This window comes from Phyllobates terribilis, unplaced genomic scaffold (assembly GCF_046119375.1).
Source record: "Phyllobates terribilis strain yellow unplaced genomic scaffold, ASM4611937v1 Scaffold_7__3_contigs__length_470593459, whole genome shotgun sequence".
Lineage (NCBI taxonomy): Eukaryota > Metazoa > Chordata > Amphibia > Anura > Dendrobatidae > Phyllobates > Phyllobates terribilis.
The window spans coordinates 73,526,910-73,544,366 of NW_027362767.1; the positions used below are offsets into that span (position 1 = coordinate 73,526,910).

General features: G+C 42.0%; 1 protein-coding gene across 2 annotated transcripts in view; it reads left to right on the forward strand.

Moving 5' to 3' along the window:
* Window positions 1-5,719, forward strand: part of EXOC5 (exocyst complex component 5) — a 46,485-nt gene extending 40,766 nt beyond the window's left edge. For both annotated transcript variants that reach the window (XM_073638776.1, XM_073638775.1), the window contains exon 18: window positions 2,421-5,719. In XM_073638776.1, coding sequence (XP_073494877.1) covers window positions 2,421-2,609 — 189 coding nt within the window. In that variant the 3' untranslated portion in view covers window positions 2,610-5,719. The remainder of the gene's footprint in view (window positions 1-2,420) is intronic.
* The last annotated feature ends 11,738 nt before the right edge of the window (window positions 5,720-17,457 follow it).

The following is a 17,457-nucleotide window of genomic DNA, read 5'->3' on the forward strand; positions in this document are numbered from 1 at the left end:
AAAGATCAAACAGGAAGGAGTTCCAACCATCCTAATCGCACCGGACCGACCCAGGCGTACATGGTACGCCGACATCGTACGACTCAAAGCAGACGTTCCCTGGCGTCTTCCCGACCGCCCGGATCTTCTGTCACAAGGCCCGTTCTACCACCAGAACTTAGAGGCCCTCAGTTTGACGGCGTGGCCATTGAGACCTGGGTTCTAACCCAGGCTGGTTTTTCGCCAGACGTCATTAAAACCATGATCAGAGCACGAAAACCAACCTCTGCCAAGATTTACTACAGTACCTGGAAAACTTTCTTTACCTGGTGCGAATCTCGTAACCAGACCCCACTCCCTTATTCCCTACCCAGGGTACTCGGTTTTCTCCAATTGGGTCTGGAAGCCAGACTATCCCTGGCCTCCCTTAAGAGCCAGGTGTCAGCTCTTTCAGTGCTTTTTCAAAAATGCATTGCTCATAAACCGCAAGTAAGAACATTTCTCCAGGGGTTTCCCGATTGGTTCCCCCCTACAGACGACCACTAGAAGCGTGGGACCTCAACCTGGTGCTGACACCATTACAGGAAACACCCTTTGAACCCCTTAGGGAAGTCCCACTCCGTCTTCTATCCCAGAAAGTGGTTTTCCTCGTGGCAATCACTTTTCTACGCAGGGTGTCTGAACTCACAGCACTCTCCTGCAGACAGCCTTTCCTGATTTTTTTCCAGGACAAGGTAGTCCTTCGTACGGTTCCATCCTTCCTTCCGAAGGTTGTATCCAGCTTTCATCTCAATGAAGAAATTTCACTGCCATCCCTCTGTCCGGTTCCGGTTCATAGAGTGGAGAAGGCTCTGCATACGCTTGACCTTGTCAGGGCACTGCGTATCTATGTGTCTAGGACTGCGCCCTTCCGGAAGTCTGATTCTCTTTTCCTTCTTCTGGAAGGCGGCCGCAAGGGTCTACCAGCTTCCAAAGCTACCCTTGCCAGGTGGATCAAATCCACCATACAAGAGGCCTACCGCCTCAAAAATTCTCCTCTTCCAGCAGGTATTACGGCACACTCTACTCGTGCGGTAGGGGCCTCCTGGGCCATTCGGCACCAGGCTTCGGCACAACAAGTGTGTAAGGCAGCCACCTGGACTAGAATACACACGTTTACAAAACACTACAGGGTTCATACCCAGTCCTCAGCAGATGCGAGCCTGGGCAGACGTATTCTGCAGGCAGCGGTGTCCCAATTGTAGGGACCGTCTACACAATATTCGTCCATTGCTTCCCACCCAGGGACTGCTTTGGGACGTCCCATGGTCCTGTGTCCCCCAATGAGGCGACAGAGTAAAGGAGATTTTTGTGTACTCACCGTAAAATCTCTTTCTCTTAGCCTCTAATTGGGGGAAACAGCACCCACCCTTTGCCCGTTCCGGGCCGTTAAGTTGAGTTCTCATATTGGTTTTCCTTTGAGTTCTTACATAGTTGCCTTCTTATAGGCATGGTTATGTTATCTATGTTACGTTCCTCCTATTGCTTTTGCACAAAACTGGAGCAGGCTGATGCCGTCCGGGGGTGTATACTGCAGAGGGGGAGCCACGGTTAATCTTTTTCAGATTAAGCATAGTGTCGCCTCCTAGTGGACAGCAGCATAACACCCAAGGTCCTGTGTCCCCCAATTAGAGGCTAAGAGAAAGAGATTTTACGGTGAGTACACAAAAATCTCCTTTTTTGCAATTTACTATTCAAAAGTACAATGGAATTCTCTAATCCAGAAATTTTAATTATCCCAGACTTGTTTCCAGCATGGCGCTGCGATATAAGGTTTCTTTATCAGGTTTTGTATGTTAAAACAAAAAAAAAAGACATCTAAGTTCTGGTAATGCTTTTTTTATTACATTTTTCATATCCTAACTGCAAAAAAAAAATATTTAGAAATCTCTCAGTTTTCACACCAGCCACTATTCTAGTCTCTAACTTCCCGTTCCTTTTGGAAACGACACACGTATATTAACAGCAGTAGACTTACTCTCACCCCATCTTTTCTAATGAGCGTGTGCAAAGGTCATTTTGAAGGGAGGGAGGAGAAGGGGAGCTGTGACATCGCCTATAGTGATTGGTGGATTATCATCTGTGTATAGCGGTGTTACCTGTCATTGTAATCCTGTCTTTGATGATCAAGAGCCTGCTGAAAACTCTTCCTGAAAGGACAGGAAGCATGAGTCTAAAAAGGATCCAGTGGCCAGTATGAAAATTGCAAGAATATTAAATTTTATTGTTTTGTAAAACAGATCATGATGTAAAAAAGAATAATGTTGTCCTTGACTGCAGTTTTGTTATAAAAGGCAGTATTACATTGCCAGGCGCACAGTATATGTTCCATTTGGCAGTGTGCGGAGTGTCACTTTGGCACATTTGTAGTGTTATTCATCAGTCACCCTTGTTTCTTGCAGATTCCTCTTGTGCTGCAGCTTTTTGATACCCTGCACTCCCTCTGCAACCTCCTGGTGGTGGCCCCAGATAACCTGAAGCAGGTATGTTCTGGAGAGCAGCTCGCCAGCCTGGACAAGAACATCCTCCACTCCTTTGTGCAGCTGAGAGCCGACTACAGATCGTCCCGCCTTGCCCGACACTTTAACTGAGCAGCTGCCTGCGACACCGCGGCTAGAGAATAGCACAGGATCCACTCCCTTTCTTTACCTCTTTCAGCGCAATCACTGGCTTTAGGACAAGTAGTGCTGCCATGTTTGATTTGCTTTCTTTCTGCCTCAAGCAAATAAGTTTCCCCAGAAAGATGCAGATGTGTCTAATCTCAACACTCCACCTCGGTTTATACCTTCAGAGAGAATCGCCATTACAGCAAAACATGGTGGAACAGCAAATCCTATTTTTTTTTTTTTTTAAGGGACAGACTTTTTAAAGAAAGTAGTGTCAAGTTCAATTCAGACTGGCAACTATAGCAAGTGATGTTTATATATAGCTGGGTATCAGATGGCATCCCATCGGTGCACTGTCTTGACCACCGGTGCACTGTCTTGACCACCGGTGCACTGTCTTGACCACCGGTGCACTGTCTTGACCACCGGTGCACTGTCCTCATAAAAGGTTTTCTGTTATGAAAACCATTCTCCATATGAAGAGGGGGCACCTGCTCATTTGGAATTTCCTATTTTAGCTAAAGCCCCAGTGTCACATCCATTGCAGGTTTCGACCCTGGAGGAATATTGGCTACTTAACCATATAGATTCTGCAAGGAAAAGATGACGTGTTATACTCCTTAATCTTGTGGGGGTGACTACTAGGAGCACCACTCAGCAAGATAAGCTTGTCTATGCATTTGACTGATAGCCCATTGATTTTCATGGGCACCTGGTGCCTGGTTCCACCACCAGATTACAGCTGATCACAAGTGGCCCAAGCAATAGATTTTTGTTTTTAGGGAACCGTTCCAACAAATAGTCCAAAGCAGACATCCCTGTTCTTAAAGGGCTTTCTGCAGTTACTCTATGCAGCTGCAAACTACCAAATCGTGACTGCCCACTTTCTGAGGGTGTAGAGTGGAATCGTGACAGTGTGCACATTCATGCATCATACTTGTCCATGGGTGTTGAAGCTTAGCTCTTGCAAACTGAATGGGGCTGAGCTGCAATACCATACACAACCAGTGGGCATTTATGGCACTATTTTTTTTTAAAGACAACTGCCATGTTTTCCTAGTCCTATACTTTAAGAATTCACCAAAGTATTCAGTTTCATTACCTTTGCTTCAAATCTGTCTCCATATCTACACTTGGTACATGTAGAGTCTTCACCTTACACTACATTTGTTTTTTCCTTCACTTCCTAAAAAAAAAGATGCCATGTTTCCCCCCTGTGACAATACAAGATCACTTTTCTGGTACGTAATTTAAATTGAGAAAAATCTGTAAATTGAGGATCTTGTCTTACACCGTGCCACCAATTCTGTCTCCTAAGTTCTGGGGCTGGCCATGATCGGATAGGATCACACACATACGCTGTACACGGAGCAGCGCGTTGGGGCTTCCATAAGGGTCCCAATGAAAACCACAGTGGAGCCATTCCCTTTTATGAGGATAAAGGAGTCACTCTGTCCTGGCAGTGTCTGTCTCTTTTAGACATGCTCCAAAGCTTGGTAGACTCCTCTTTTGTACATGACTAAGAAAGACGATCACTTCCAGGACGCAGGTCAGGAACCATCCCCAAGGTGACTCCCATCAGGCTTATAATAGTAAATGACTATAAGGTCGTTTCCATCTGAATCCTGTTTTTTAGGTGTATTGTTGGATATCCATAGCTGAGTGTAGAGCACCACGTATGTGTGATCCCAGCCTATCTTGTCTATGGGCCGCGATCCCAGCCTTTCTTGTCTATGGGCCGCGATCCCAGCCTATCTTGTCTATGGCCTGTGGATACCGAATGGTAGTTACCAAAAATTCCTAGTATAATATTACTATTCCTGGACAGAGCATTGGCCCAATATCTTTTTTGGGTCTTCCTTGCCATCAGTTAGCAACCATAGGCTAAGATTTTTTGGGGGAAAGTTCCGTCTTGGATAACCCCTATACTTATGCTGTATCACAGTATCCCCAAATGTAGAAGTGTGGGACTACAGCCCATTTTTAGAGGTATTTTCCTGGACTAAGATCTTGATGACCTATCTTTAGGAAACTCCACAAAAATGAGACACCCGTAAGTCCCATTGCTTAATCATTACTTGTTGCCCAATCCACCAGGACATCACTGCTCTATACACTGTATAGAGGCTGTTATCGGGTACTGCAGCTTTAATCACATTCACTTAAATGTGAGCTGAGCTGCAATACCAGAGAACGTCCACTACACAATGTAAGGCGCTGTGGCATTGTAGCTAATCATGGTGAAGTTCTGGCTGCCGCAGCTTCAGGTTTTTGCAGGGCGGTGGGAGTGCCAGGGGTCGGACCCCCACTGACCTTATATCAAATGGTAAGTCATCAATATCTTAGTCCCGGACAACGCCTTGTTTGCTCAACAACCCCTATAATGCTTCCCGGGCAAATCCACTTGTGCCTGTGCCTGGAACTCCTCTTCATGCTCAGTGCCCCCCTCAATGTTGTAGGTCAACAGGATCCCACTCAGTGTTTTGGATCTGTTAGTGAGTTGTCATCTTCCCCCTGCAAAAAAAAAAAAAAAGTCATAAAATGGTCCAAACCAAATAGTATATTCATTCACAAAGGAAAACTAAAATTTTTTTTTTTAATGATTATTATTTTTATTTTTTTTACATGCATTTATTGGATTCTTACAGAACTTTTGATAGAAGTTCCCTTTTCTGACTACTAAAACTGATTAAACATGAAGCACAGACTGGTGGGGTCTGTGATCTCTAACCTAGCTAAATAAATACAGCTGTCAGGGTATGCTGGGAGTCGTAGTCTTGCCAAGGTTTGGACTGCAGTGTAAATTTCATCATGCGTCGTCGTTGAAGACTGTATGTATCTCACAGAAGTGCTTGAAGATTTTTATACTTTCTACACTTTCCTCGTTCGAACTTCTATTTTAAAGTTGTATAAATTGTATCTATGCTGTATGGTTTCTTAATATATTTAGTTTATACTGTTTTTGGTGCATGATCTTTTTGTTCTTGTGCAATATTTCCTTATGTTCCCCGGAAAGGACATCAGCAAAAACATTCAGTATCTGTTGTAGTTTTAACGTGTAAAGTTTCCCTTCAATAAATACGTTTCCTCTAAAATGTACTTTTTTTTGTTATTATTATTGTGGTGAACAGTAGTAAAATACATTTCATAAATGTATAGTACAGGCGAATATAGTCAACTTTCTAATACATCATCTCTAAAAATTCCGCCACTTCTTCTTTCTCACTGTCCTCCTCTCTTCTCCACTCACCACCGCCCCACTCTTCACAGGAGCTTCCCTTGGCGAGTGTGTGGTTTCCCCCAGCATGAGCCACTGCTTTTTCCCAGTCTGTCACTGACTTAACCAAGGTACCCCAGACCCCGCTTTGTTTCGTAGAACGTCTGCCTAAACTTCCTCCTGCCCCTAGTACTCTGACCACTTTCCAGGGGGAGTCAGACCCACCAGTTACTTTGCACCAAAAAGCGGCTTCGTACAAGTTCCTCTTCCAGGTCTCCCTCCCCTGCTGGTTCCTCCAGGTTGGGCTCTACTTCCCTTCTCGTTTTCATGAACCTCATGCAGCTCAGGAATCAGACCATCGCTCTGCGTCTGATTCTGATCAAGCTTCCAAATTAAGGGACATTGTCGATAGTCTGGTCCCTGCTGTTAACAGTCTTTGAACGTCAAGGATGTGGTCCGCTTTCCCTCAGATCAGATAATGTCCTTTAAGAGTGTGAAGCAAGCTCTCAATGTTTTAACCAATCATAAGGGGTCCTGTCAAAAGAAGGGGCGCATCTGTACAAGCGGTTCCAAAGGCGGAGACACATAGAGATACAGTATCCTTTTCCTCCTGATCTTCTCAAGAATTGGATCAAATCTCCTGCTGTAGATCCCCCGGTATCCCGGTTATCCATCAAAAGTACTCTCTCCGTTAGAACCTCCATCATGGGATCCTACAGACAGGCAGGTGGCATACCTGGCCAAGGCAGATGTGTGGCTCTCCATAGTTGATGACACTTGGGTCGTCTCCTCCAGGTACAAGATAGAATTTTCCTCCCTACTTCACGGCTGTTTCTTCAAATCTCGTTCCCAAAAAAGTCCCTGCCTTGCTTCCGTTCTTTTCATGGCCATCTCATCCCTCTGCCAATTAGGCATCATCGTTTCTGTTGCTCCACAGGAGTGATTCACACGTTTCCATTCAAATCTTTTTGTGGTACCTAAGAAGGACTGCTTCTTCCGGCCCATACTGGATCTACAGTTACTGAACAAGTGAGTTTGTCTTCGCCATTTCAGGATGGAGTTTCTCAATTCAGTAATTGCCTCCATGGAACCTGAGGAATTCCTCTGTTCAGTGGATATTCAAGATGCCTACCTCCACATAGTCATTTTTCCAGGTCATCAGACTTTTCTCCTATTAGCAGTCCAACGGTCTCACTTTCAATTTGTGTTTCTTCCCTTCGTGCTGGCCAGTGCGCCCAGGTTCATTACAAATATCATTGCTGCGGTAATGGCCATCCTGGGGGCCAGAGAGATCCTATCTGGGCAATATCCTCATCAAAACTCCATCCTACTCAACAAGCTGAGAGAGACTACAGATCACCCACGATACTCTCTCCAGTCTCAGAAGGATTGCATCCAACACAGCATCTAGTCTTCCTGGGGATGCTGTTCGATACAATCTGAGCAAGAGTCTTACTCCCCGTAGATAAGATTCCTGCCCTTCACCACAGCATGCACGCTCTCAGATGTTCTCCATGCTTCCTACATTTTTGCATGAGCGGCTTGGGCAAGTTAGTGACCTCTACCTTTTTTTAGACACTCAGATTCATTATTCATGATCCCAAGGGGTCCTCATAGAGGCTACTATTGTTCGCTGGATCCGTTCTTCCATTGTGAAAGCGTATCTGGCAAAGGACAGAGCGCCACCTCCCAGGGTTATAACTTACTCCACCCGGGCAGTGGGGGCTTCCTGGGTCGTTCGTCATCAGTTGGACGAACCCAAACGGTAAAATTCGGGGTCTGTATCGGACATCAAATGTCCATGCACAGACTTCTCCCAGATAGTCAATGTTACTGTTCGAATTTTGCAGCCCAAACAAAGCTTGTTTAAAATTAAAAAAAAAAGACTTGGGGTTTCCTATTTTTGATAACAAGCGCCGGTAAAGCTGAATGTTGCGGGATGCAGCTGTCATCTTTATCTTGGCTGGTTATCAAAAATAGAGGGGTCTCCATGTCTTTTTTAAAAACTATTTAAATAATTTAAAAAAAACAGCGTGAAGTCCCCCTTCATTTTTGACAACCAGCTAAGCTAAAACAGAAAGCTGTGGGCTAGTATTCTTTGGCTGGCAAGGCCCATTCATATTTGGCTCTCCCTAGCCTAAAAATAGCAGCCCACAGCCATCCCAAAAAAGGTACACATTAGATGCGTCAATTCTGACGCTCAGCTCGGCTCTTCCTGCTTGCCTTGGTGTGGCGGCAAGCAGGATAATAGTTTGATTGATGTCAGCTGTTTTATGTTCTCTGACAGCAAGACCAGAGGTTGGTAATGGAGAGGCGTCTATCAGACGCCCCCATTTCTAACCACATAGTCAAAAGTAGTAAAGACACACGCAGAAAAAGTATTTTAATTGTACAAAACACTCCCTGACAAATTCCCTCTTTTACCCATTTATTAAGATCAAAATAAAAATCAAAAATCAAAGTAATCCTCACCTGTCTGCCGATAATCGATATGATGATGTCCCATAATGAGCTCCAACTTTGCTACATCTGGGTGAATTGCTGAGCGGTGACATAAGTAATGCGACCGCTCGGCCTGGCATTCAGGGCACGCTGACCATGCGAACAAGGCTCCGTGTGACTGGCGGTAACTTTAATGAAGTCACCACCAGTCACACACATCAGCGTTCTCACACTCGGCTCATTGTGTCCTGGATGCCGGGCTGAATGGTCGCATTACTTATGTCACTGCTCAGCAATTTATCCAGATGTCGCAGAGTTGGGGCTCATCATGGAACATATGGATTATCGGTGAAGAATACTTTTATTTTTTATTTTTATTTTGATCTTAATAAATGGGTAAATTAGGGTAATTGTCAGGGAGTATTTTGTTCAATCAAAGGACTTTTCTCTGTCTGTGTCATTATTATTTTTGACTACGGGGTTAGTAATGGGGGTGTGCTTATAGACACCTATCCATTACTAACCCCTGGGCTTGGTGTCAGCGGATATAAAACAGCTGACAACAACCTCAAAACCATTACCCCACTTGCCAACGCACCAGCGCAAGCGGAAAGAGCCAAGACTAATCGCCAGAATTGGTGCATTTAATGGATGCGCCATTTCTGATGTGGCTGAGGTCTGGTGTTTTTAGTCTGGGAGGGGGCCAATATCTATGGCCCCTTCCCAGCCTATTAATATCTGCCCGCCGCTGTCTGTTTAGCCCATACTGGCTTATAAATATAGGCGGGACCCCACGTAATCTTTTTGGGGTCCCCAAAATTTTAATCACCAGTAAAGGCTACACAGACAGCTACAGACTCATATTAATAGCCTGGAAAACTTCATGGATATTGGCCCTTTCCCAGAATAACTCCAGCCCCCAGCTGTCTGCTTACTCTAAGCCGGTTAGTAAAAATTATGGGGGACCTCACGCCATTTTATTTATTGGATAAATACATGTACAGTAAGCTACACTAATTATATATCTCACTGATATCTTTTTTTTTTACTATGCACAGGCGCTGGATGACGTATACTCTCATCAGCGTACGCCTGCTCTCACTGCTATCAGTGAGACCAGGCGTACGATGATGAGAGTAGTAGTACTCATCAGCCGATGCCTGACCGGCGGTTACTTTTTCACTGCTGGTCACAGCTGCTTGCTCACACGCTGTAATTTTTGTGACAGCGTGGGAATTGCAGCGCTGTGACTGGCGGTAACGTTACCGCAAATCAGAGTAGGTGTTTCCTGCGGTGTCATAATGGGGGGGGGGCCTGATCTTCGGGCCCCCCCATTCATTTGAATGGGGTTCAGGATTGAGTTACGGTACCGTTCTGTACCCGAACTGAACTTTTTTTTTTATGAAGTTCGGCCGAACCCATTGGACCCAAACATCCACGGTTCCGTCCATCACTAGCTCTGTAAGACTGCTACCTGGTCCTTCTGTATACACTTTCTATAAGTTAAAAAACCAGACAATGTGAACTGAGGTCTAAGATGGCAGACATACAAGAAACAGAGGCATGTTCACACTAGCAAAAAAGAAGCAAGACAAAAATATATCTCATACCCTACCATAATTATATATAAATGTAAAGCAAAATTGCATAATAAATATAGGGTACTTAGTGAACTATTTTTGATCAAAAAAAGTATACAAGCCGTCCCACCAGCGGCAAGGTGACCCTAAATCGGGACGGTACCTATACTGCCTATATTAAAAACCTTACTGTATATCAAAGTTGAAGTAATGCATATAAAAGGGTAGACAAATAGGACCGGGTCCCAACTCCAGACCACCTAGGCCCGTGGTAAGCTACATATATACCAATCAGCTCAACAAAGGGCATGCCACACCCTTAAATTGCACAGAATGCAAACAAGTCAAAAAACCAGACAATGTGAACTGAGGTCTAAGATGGCAGACATACAAGAAACAGAGGCATGTTCACACTAGCAAAAAAGAAGCAAGACAAAAATATATCTCATACCCTACCATAATTATATATAAATGTAAAGCAAAATTGCATAATAAATATAGGGTACTTAGTGAACTATTTTTGATCAAAAAAAGTATACAAGCCGTCCCACCAGCGGCAAGGTGACCCTAAATCGGGACGGTACCTATACTGCCTATATTAAAAACCTTACTGTATATCAAAGTTGAAGTAATGCATATAAAAGGGTAGACAAATAGGACCGGGTCCCAACTCCAGACCACCTAGGCCCGGGTCACCTTGCCGCTGGTGGGACGGCTTGTATACTTTTTTTGATCAAAAATAGTTCACTAAGTACCCTATATTTATTATGCAATTTTGCTTTACATTTATATATAATTATGGTAGGGTATGAGATATATTTTTGTCTTGCTTCTTTTTTGCTAGTGTGAACATGCCTCTGTTTCTTGTATGTCTGCCATCTTAGACCTCAGTTCACATTGTCTGGTTTTTTGACTTGTTTGCATTCTGTGCAATTTAAGGGTGTGGCATGCCCTTTGTTGAGCTGATTGGTATATATGTAGCTTACCACGGGCCTAGGTGGTCTGGAGTTGGGACCCGGTCCTATTTGTCTACCCTTTTATATGCATTACTTCAACTTTGATATACAGTAAGGTTTTTAATATAGGCAGTATAGGTACCGTCCCGATTTAGGGTCACCTTGCCGCTGGTGGGACGGCTTGTATACTTTTTTTGATCAAAAATAGTTCACTAAGTACCCTATATTTATTATGCAATTTTGCTTTACATTTATATATAATTATGGTAGGGTATGAGATATATTTTTGTCTTGCTTCTTTTTTGCTAGTGTGAACATGCCTCTGTTTCTTGTATGTCTGCCATCTTAGACCTCAGTTCACATTGTCTGGTTTTTTGACTTGTTTGCATTCTGTGCAATTTAAGGGTGTGGCATGCCCTTTGTTGAGCTGATTGGTATATATGTAGCTTACCACGGGCCTAGGTGGTCTGGAGTTGGGACCCGGTCCTATTTGTCTACCCTTTTATATGCATTACTTCAACTTTGATATACAGTAAGGTTTTTAATATAGGCAGTATAGGTACCGTCCCGATTTAGGGTCACCTTGCCGCTGGTGGGACGGCTTGTATACTTTTTTTGATCAAAAATAGTTCACTAAGTACCCTATATTTATTATGCAATTTTGCTTTACATTTATATATAATTATGGTAGGGTATGAGATATATTTTTGTCTTGCTTCTTTTTTGCTAGTGTGAACATGCCTCTGTTTCTTGTATGTCTGCCATCTTAGACCTCAGTTCACATTGTCTGGTTTTTTGACTTGTTTGCATTCTGTGCAATTTAAGGGTGTGGCATGCCCTTTGTTGAGCTGATTGGTATATATGTAGCTTACCACGGGCCTAGGTGGTCTGGAGTTGGGACCCGGTCCTATTTGTCTACCCTTTTATATGCATTACTTCAACTTTGATATACAGTAAGGTTTTTAATATAGGCAGTATAGGTACCGTCCCGATTTAGGGTCACCTTGCCGCTGGTGGGACGGCTTGTATACTTTTTTTGATCAAAAATAGTTCACTAAGTACCCTATATTTATTATGCAATTTTGCTTTACATTTATATATAATTATGGTAGGGTATGAGATATATTTTTGTCTTGCTTCTTTTTTGCTAGTGTGAACATGCCTCTGTTTCTTGTATGTCTGCCATCTTAGACCTCAGTTCACATTGTCTGGTTTTTTGACTTGTTTGCATTCTGTGCAATTTAAGGGTGTGGCATGCCCTTTGTTGAGCTGATTGGTATATATGTAGCTTACCACGGGCCTAGGTGGTCTGGAGTTGGGACCCGGTCCTATTTGTCTACCCTTTTATATGCATTACTTCAACTTTGATATACAGTAAGGTTTTTAATATAGGCAGTATAGGTACCGTCCCGATTTAGGGTCACCTTGCCGCTGGTGGGACGGCTTGTATACTTTTTTTGATCAAAAATAGTTCACTAAGTACCCTATATTTATTATGCAATTTTGCTTTACATTTATATATAATTATGGTAGGGTATGAGATATATTTTTGTCTTGCTTCTTTTTTGCTAGTGTGAACATGCCTCTGTTTCTTGTATGTCTGCCATCTTAGACCTCAGTTCACATTGTCTGGTTTTTTGACTTGTTTGCATTCTGTGCAATTTAAGGGTGTGGCATGCCCTTTGTTGAGCTGATTGGTATATATGTAGCTTACCACGGGCCTAGGTGGTCTGGAGTTGGGACCCGGTCCTATTTGTCTACCCTTTTATATGCATTACTTCAACTTTGATATACAGTAAGGTTTTTAATATAGGCAGTATAGGTACCGTCCCGATTTAGGGTCACCTTGCCGCTGGTGGGACGGCTTGTATACTTTTTTTGATCAAAAATAGTTCACTAAGTACCCTATATTTATTATGCAATTTTGCTTTACATTTATATATAATTATGGTAGGGTATGAGATATATTTTTGTCTTGCTTCTTTTTTGCTAGTGTGAACATGCCTCTGTTTCTTGTATGTCTGCCATCTTAGACCTCAGTTCACATTGTCTGGTTTTTTGACTTGTTTGCATTCTGTGCAATTTAAGGGTGTGGCATGCCCTTTGTTGAGCTGATTGGTATATATGTAGCTTACCACGGGCCTAGGTGGTCTGGAGTTGGGACCCGGTCCTATTTGTCTACCCTTTTATATGCATTACTTCAACTTTGATATACAGTAAGGTTTTTAATATAGGCAGTATAGGTACCGTCCCGATTTAGGGTCACCTTGCCGCTGGTGGGACGGCTTGTATACTTTTTTTGATCAAAAATAGTTCACTAAGTACCCTATATTTATTATGCAATTTTGCTTTACATTTATATATAATTATGGTAGGGTATGAGATATATTTTTGTCTTGCTTCTTTTTTGCTAGTGTGAACATGCCTCTGTTTCTTGTATGTCTGCCATCTTAGACCTCAGTTCACATTGTCTGGTTTTTTGACTTGTTTGCATTCTGTGCAATTTAAGGGTGTGGCATGCCCTTTGTTGAGCTGATTGGTATATATGTAGCTTACCACGGGCCTAGGTGGTCTGGAGTTGGGACCCGGTCCTATTTGTCTACCCTTTTATATGCATTACTTCAACTTTGATATACAGTAAGGTTTTTAATATAGGCAGTATAGGTACCGTCCCGATTTAGGGTCACCTTGCCGCTGGTGGGACGGCTTGTATACTTTTTTTGATCAAAAATAGTTCACTAAGTACCCTATATTTATTATGCAATTTTGCTTTACATTTATATATAATTATGGTAGGGTATGAGATATATTTTTGTCTTGCTTCTTTTTTGCTAGTGTGAACATGCCTCTGTTTCTTGTATGTCTGCCATCTTAGACCTCAGTTCACATTGTCTGGTTTTTTGACTTGTTTGCATTCTGTGCAATTTAAGGGTGTGGCATGCCCTTTGTTGAGCTGATTGGTATATATGTAGCTTACCACGGGCCTAGGTGGTCTGGAGTTGGGACCCGGTCCTATTTGTCTACCCTTTTATATGCATTACTTCAACTTTGATATACAGTAAGGTTTTTAATATAGGCAGTATAGGTACCGTCCCGATTTAGGGTCACCTTGCCGCTGGTGGGACGGCTTGTATACTTTTTTTGATCAAAAATAGTTCACTAAGTACCCTATATTTATTATGCAATTTTGCTTTACATTTATATATAATTATGGTAGGGTATGAGATATATTTTTGTCTTGCTTCTTTTTTGCTAGTGTGAACATGCCTCTGTTTCTTGTATGTCTGCCATCTTAGACCTCAGTTCACATTGTCTGGTTTTTTGACTTGTTTGCATTCTGTGCAATTTAAGGGTGTGGCATGCCCTTTGTTGAGCTGATTGGTATATATGTAGCTTACCACGGGCCTAGGTGGTCTGGAGTTGGGACCCGGTCCTATTTGTCTACCCTTTTATATGCATTACTTCAACTTTGATATACAGTAAGGTTTTTAATATAGGCAGTATAGGTACCGTCCCGATTTAGGGTCACCTTGCCGCTGGTGGGACGGCTTGTATACTTTTTTTGATCAAAAATAGTTCACTAAGTACCCTATATTTATTATGCAATTTTGCTTTACATTTATATATAATTATGGTAGGGTATGAGATATATTTTTGTCTTGCTTCTTTTTTACTTTCTATAAGTTTTACAGAGTTCATACCTCGGCTGATGCCATCTGGGTAGGAAGATGTAGCGGTCGCTTGGGTTTCTACCTAAGGAAATTGCCTCCGCTTTCTTGCATTTTCTGGTTCTGTTAGTTTTTTCCCACCCTTGGGGCTGCTTTTTGACATCCCCTGGTCTTCCTTTGTCCCCCAATGAAGCAATAAAGAAGATTTTGAGCACCTTAAAATGGCTGGAGGAAGAGATTTTACAGTGAGTACTCCAAATCTTTTTCATTGGAGGCAGAGGAGAGTAGAAGAAGCTCATAAGTGTAGAAAGTAGATTTCTTTGGTGATATATATTAAAGTTTCTTATATTCATTTGTATTCTGGTTGTTGAAGTTTTCAATATTTATGCAATAAATAAAGCAACATTGTTTCAATATCTAATGATTTTGTGTCTTTAATTCCTATAAAAGTGTTTGTATATGTGTGTATATAAGAGAAGCCATCTACAATACTTATTTATGGCGCAGTAGTACTGGTTGTATTCCTCTGTTGGAGTGTCCTCTTTAAAATGTTGCAGTGTATAGTTTTGCATGAGCTCCAAGATGTTTGCTTACACTATCATGTCTTCCAAAGTCTTGATAATGAGAAAATATACCCAAAACTGAAATTTGCGCTGATCATTTGCCAAAAAAACAAAGCCCTTTCATTAATTTCATAGGTCTCTCTCGATGACTGCACAAAATTAATTAAAATAAATTGCAAAGTCTTAGGCAAGTGGCTTGTGAAGGTTTCTTGCTTCACTTTCTAAACCCCCCCCCAATCAATCTAAGCAGGAACACATAACATTTTACTCATAACGCAAACAGATGGAGAGTGCGCTCGCTCACTCCACCGTCCTCGCGTTACATAGTAGACAGCAATGATGCATTACAAATATTATTTAATTATTTGCACTAATATTTGAGCAGGTGGAATGGATTAGTGCACGGTAAACATCAAGCCTCTGATAGCATGCATTTCCCTAAATGAATGTGTGCCATGCAACATGTCTAAATATTGTCTATAATTCATTTTATCCCAGATAGTACTGTGCATACTCGCTACACTGCTGGCTGAATGTGGAATCGATGCTCACATTGCCTCCGCAATGTATTATTATACAGCACCATTCATTTTACAGTTGAAGGAGTAAACAAGCCGCTGTTTATAATTATAATCGTATCTTCTTGTCAGTAATTGCAAATATTCATAATTTTTAATCATATTTTCATGTTTATTTAATGCTGTGTTTCTTTTATATGATTTATATGTTTTGATATCATTTTTTTTACCATAATTGAAGAAACAAAGATAAAGACCGCACATCCAAATATTATACATTGATCTACTGTGGCAAAACAATTGTTGTTTTCAAAAATTGAACACAAGGTTCTTAGATAATATTTTGATCAACTTGTATAAACCCACTGCCATGTCATGGTGACTTTTTTTTTTTCTTTTTTAAAGGGAACTTGTCACCAGCTTTGTCCCATATGAGGTAAGGCCAGTACCTTTCAGCCCTCATATACAGCATTCTAATAGGCTGTGTATATGCCCCCGATCCAACCTGCAAGAGAAGAAAAATAGCTTTTATTATACTCACCTACGGGGTGGTCGGTTTCAATGAGCATCACTGGTCTTGGTCCAGGTGCCTCCTCTCTTCTTGTGATGCTGTCCCTGTATATGAGGGCTGAAAGGTACTAGACTTACCTCATATGGAACAAACCTGGTGACAAGTTCCCTTCAATTTAGCCCTTATGCTATTAAGTGTAGCGCTGCATGGCCCCACCGCTGCTGCAACGCAGCAGCCACAGTGAAAGCTACCCAGACGTCTAACATCACCACTGCTGCAGCAAAGGGGCATAACCACTCCAAGGACTCCCCTTGTTAGCTCCGTGTCATGGTCGCTGCACCTATAATACAGCATGGACTCACTATGATATTTGCTCTGATGTGTCAGTGGGCTTATACTCTTTGATCAAAATGTTAAGCAAGAACCTCATGCGCAGTTTTTCAAAATTTTGCTTAGCTGCAGTAGATCAATGTACAATATTAGCATGTGCATTCCATGTTTTTTTCTTCAATAATTGCATATATATTTTTTAAAGCTGTTGTCTCATCTCAAATGGGATCCCCCTCATTTTGGAACCAGCGTAGAGTTTTTTTTTTTTTTTTTTTTTAACGCATCTTTCTGCTTTGGCCAGTAAAGTAGATCTGTGTGGCCCAACAGTACACATGGAAAGGGATTGTCTTGATGAGTCTTCCCTAACATTTTAAGGAATGTGGAATGTGAGGAGTGCTCCACAGACTATTTGGGGGCATCACAACCCTGGACCAGACCTCAATCAGGGAACAATAAAACTTTTGCACTCCTTATCTATGAACTCTTCCAATTTTTACTGCCGCAAGTGTTTTCTCTCCATCCTGCATTGATGGTTCTGCTTCACGTCATTTGTCTTATTTACTGCATTATTCTTGTGCCCCGTTGTGTATAAATATGTATCTCTTCAGATTTTGTGGTATACTATGCCTGATGAAGAGACCTGCATAATCTCGAAAGCTTGCAATTTGTTACCATCTTTTCAGTTAGCCATTAAAAGATATCAACCACTGAGGACTCTCAAATTTTAATATGTTTCTACTGACTAACAAGATACAAAGATATATTTTTCCTGTATCTAAATCTTATGTATAATCTAATGTCTGACATATCAACCACATCCCTCTAGTACTTGCAAAATTGGGGCAAAGGAAGGTAATACTGGAAAATTGTAAAATAAGAATTACTGTCTCCAGTGTAACTAAAAGGTCCCACATTTGTTCATTTTTTGTGCAAGATTAAAATGAACAAGACATTGATAGGGTTTCGATTCTTGGTGCTCACCTGCATACACTGTTTTGGGTGTCAAATTATCTTTCCAATATCTTGTGCATTTGGATTGGGTGTCAAA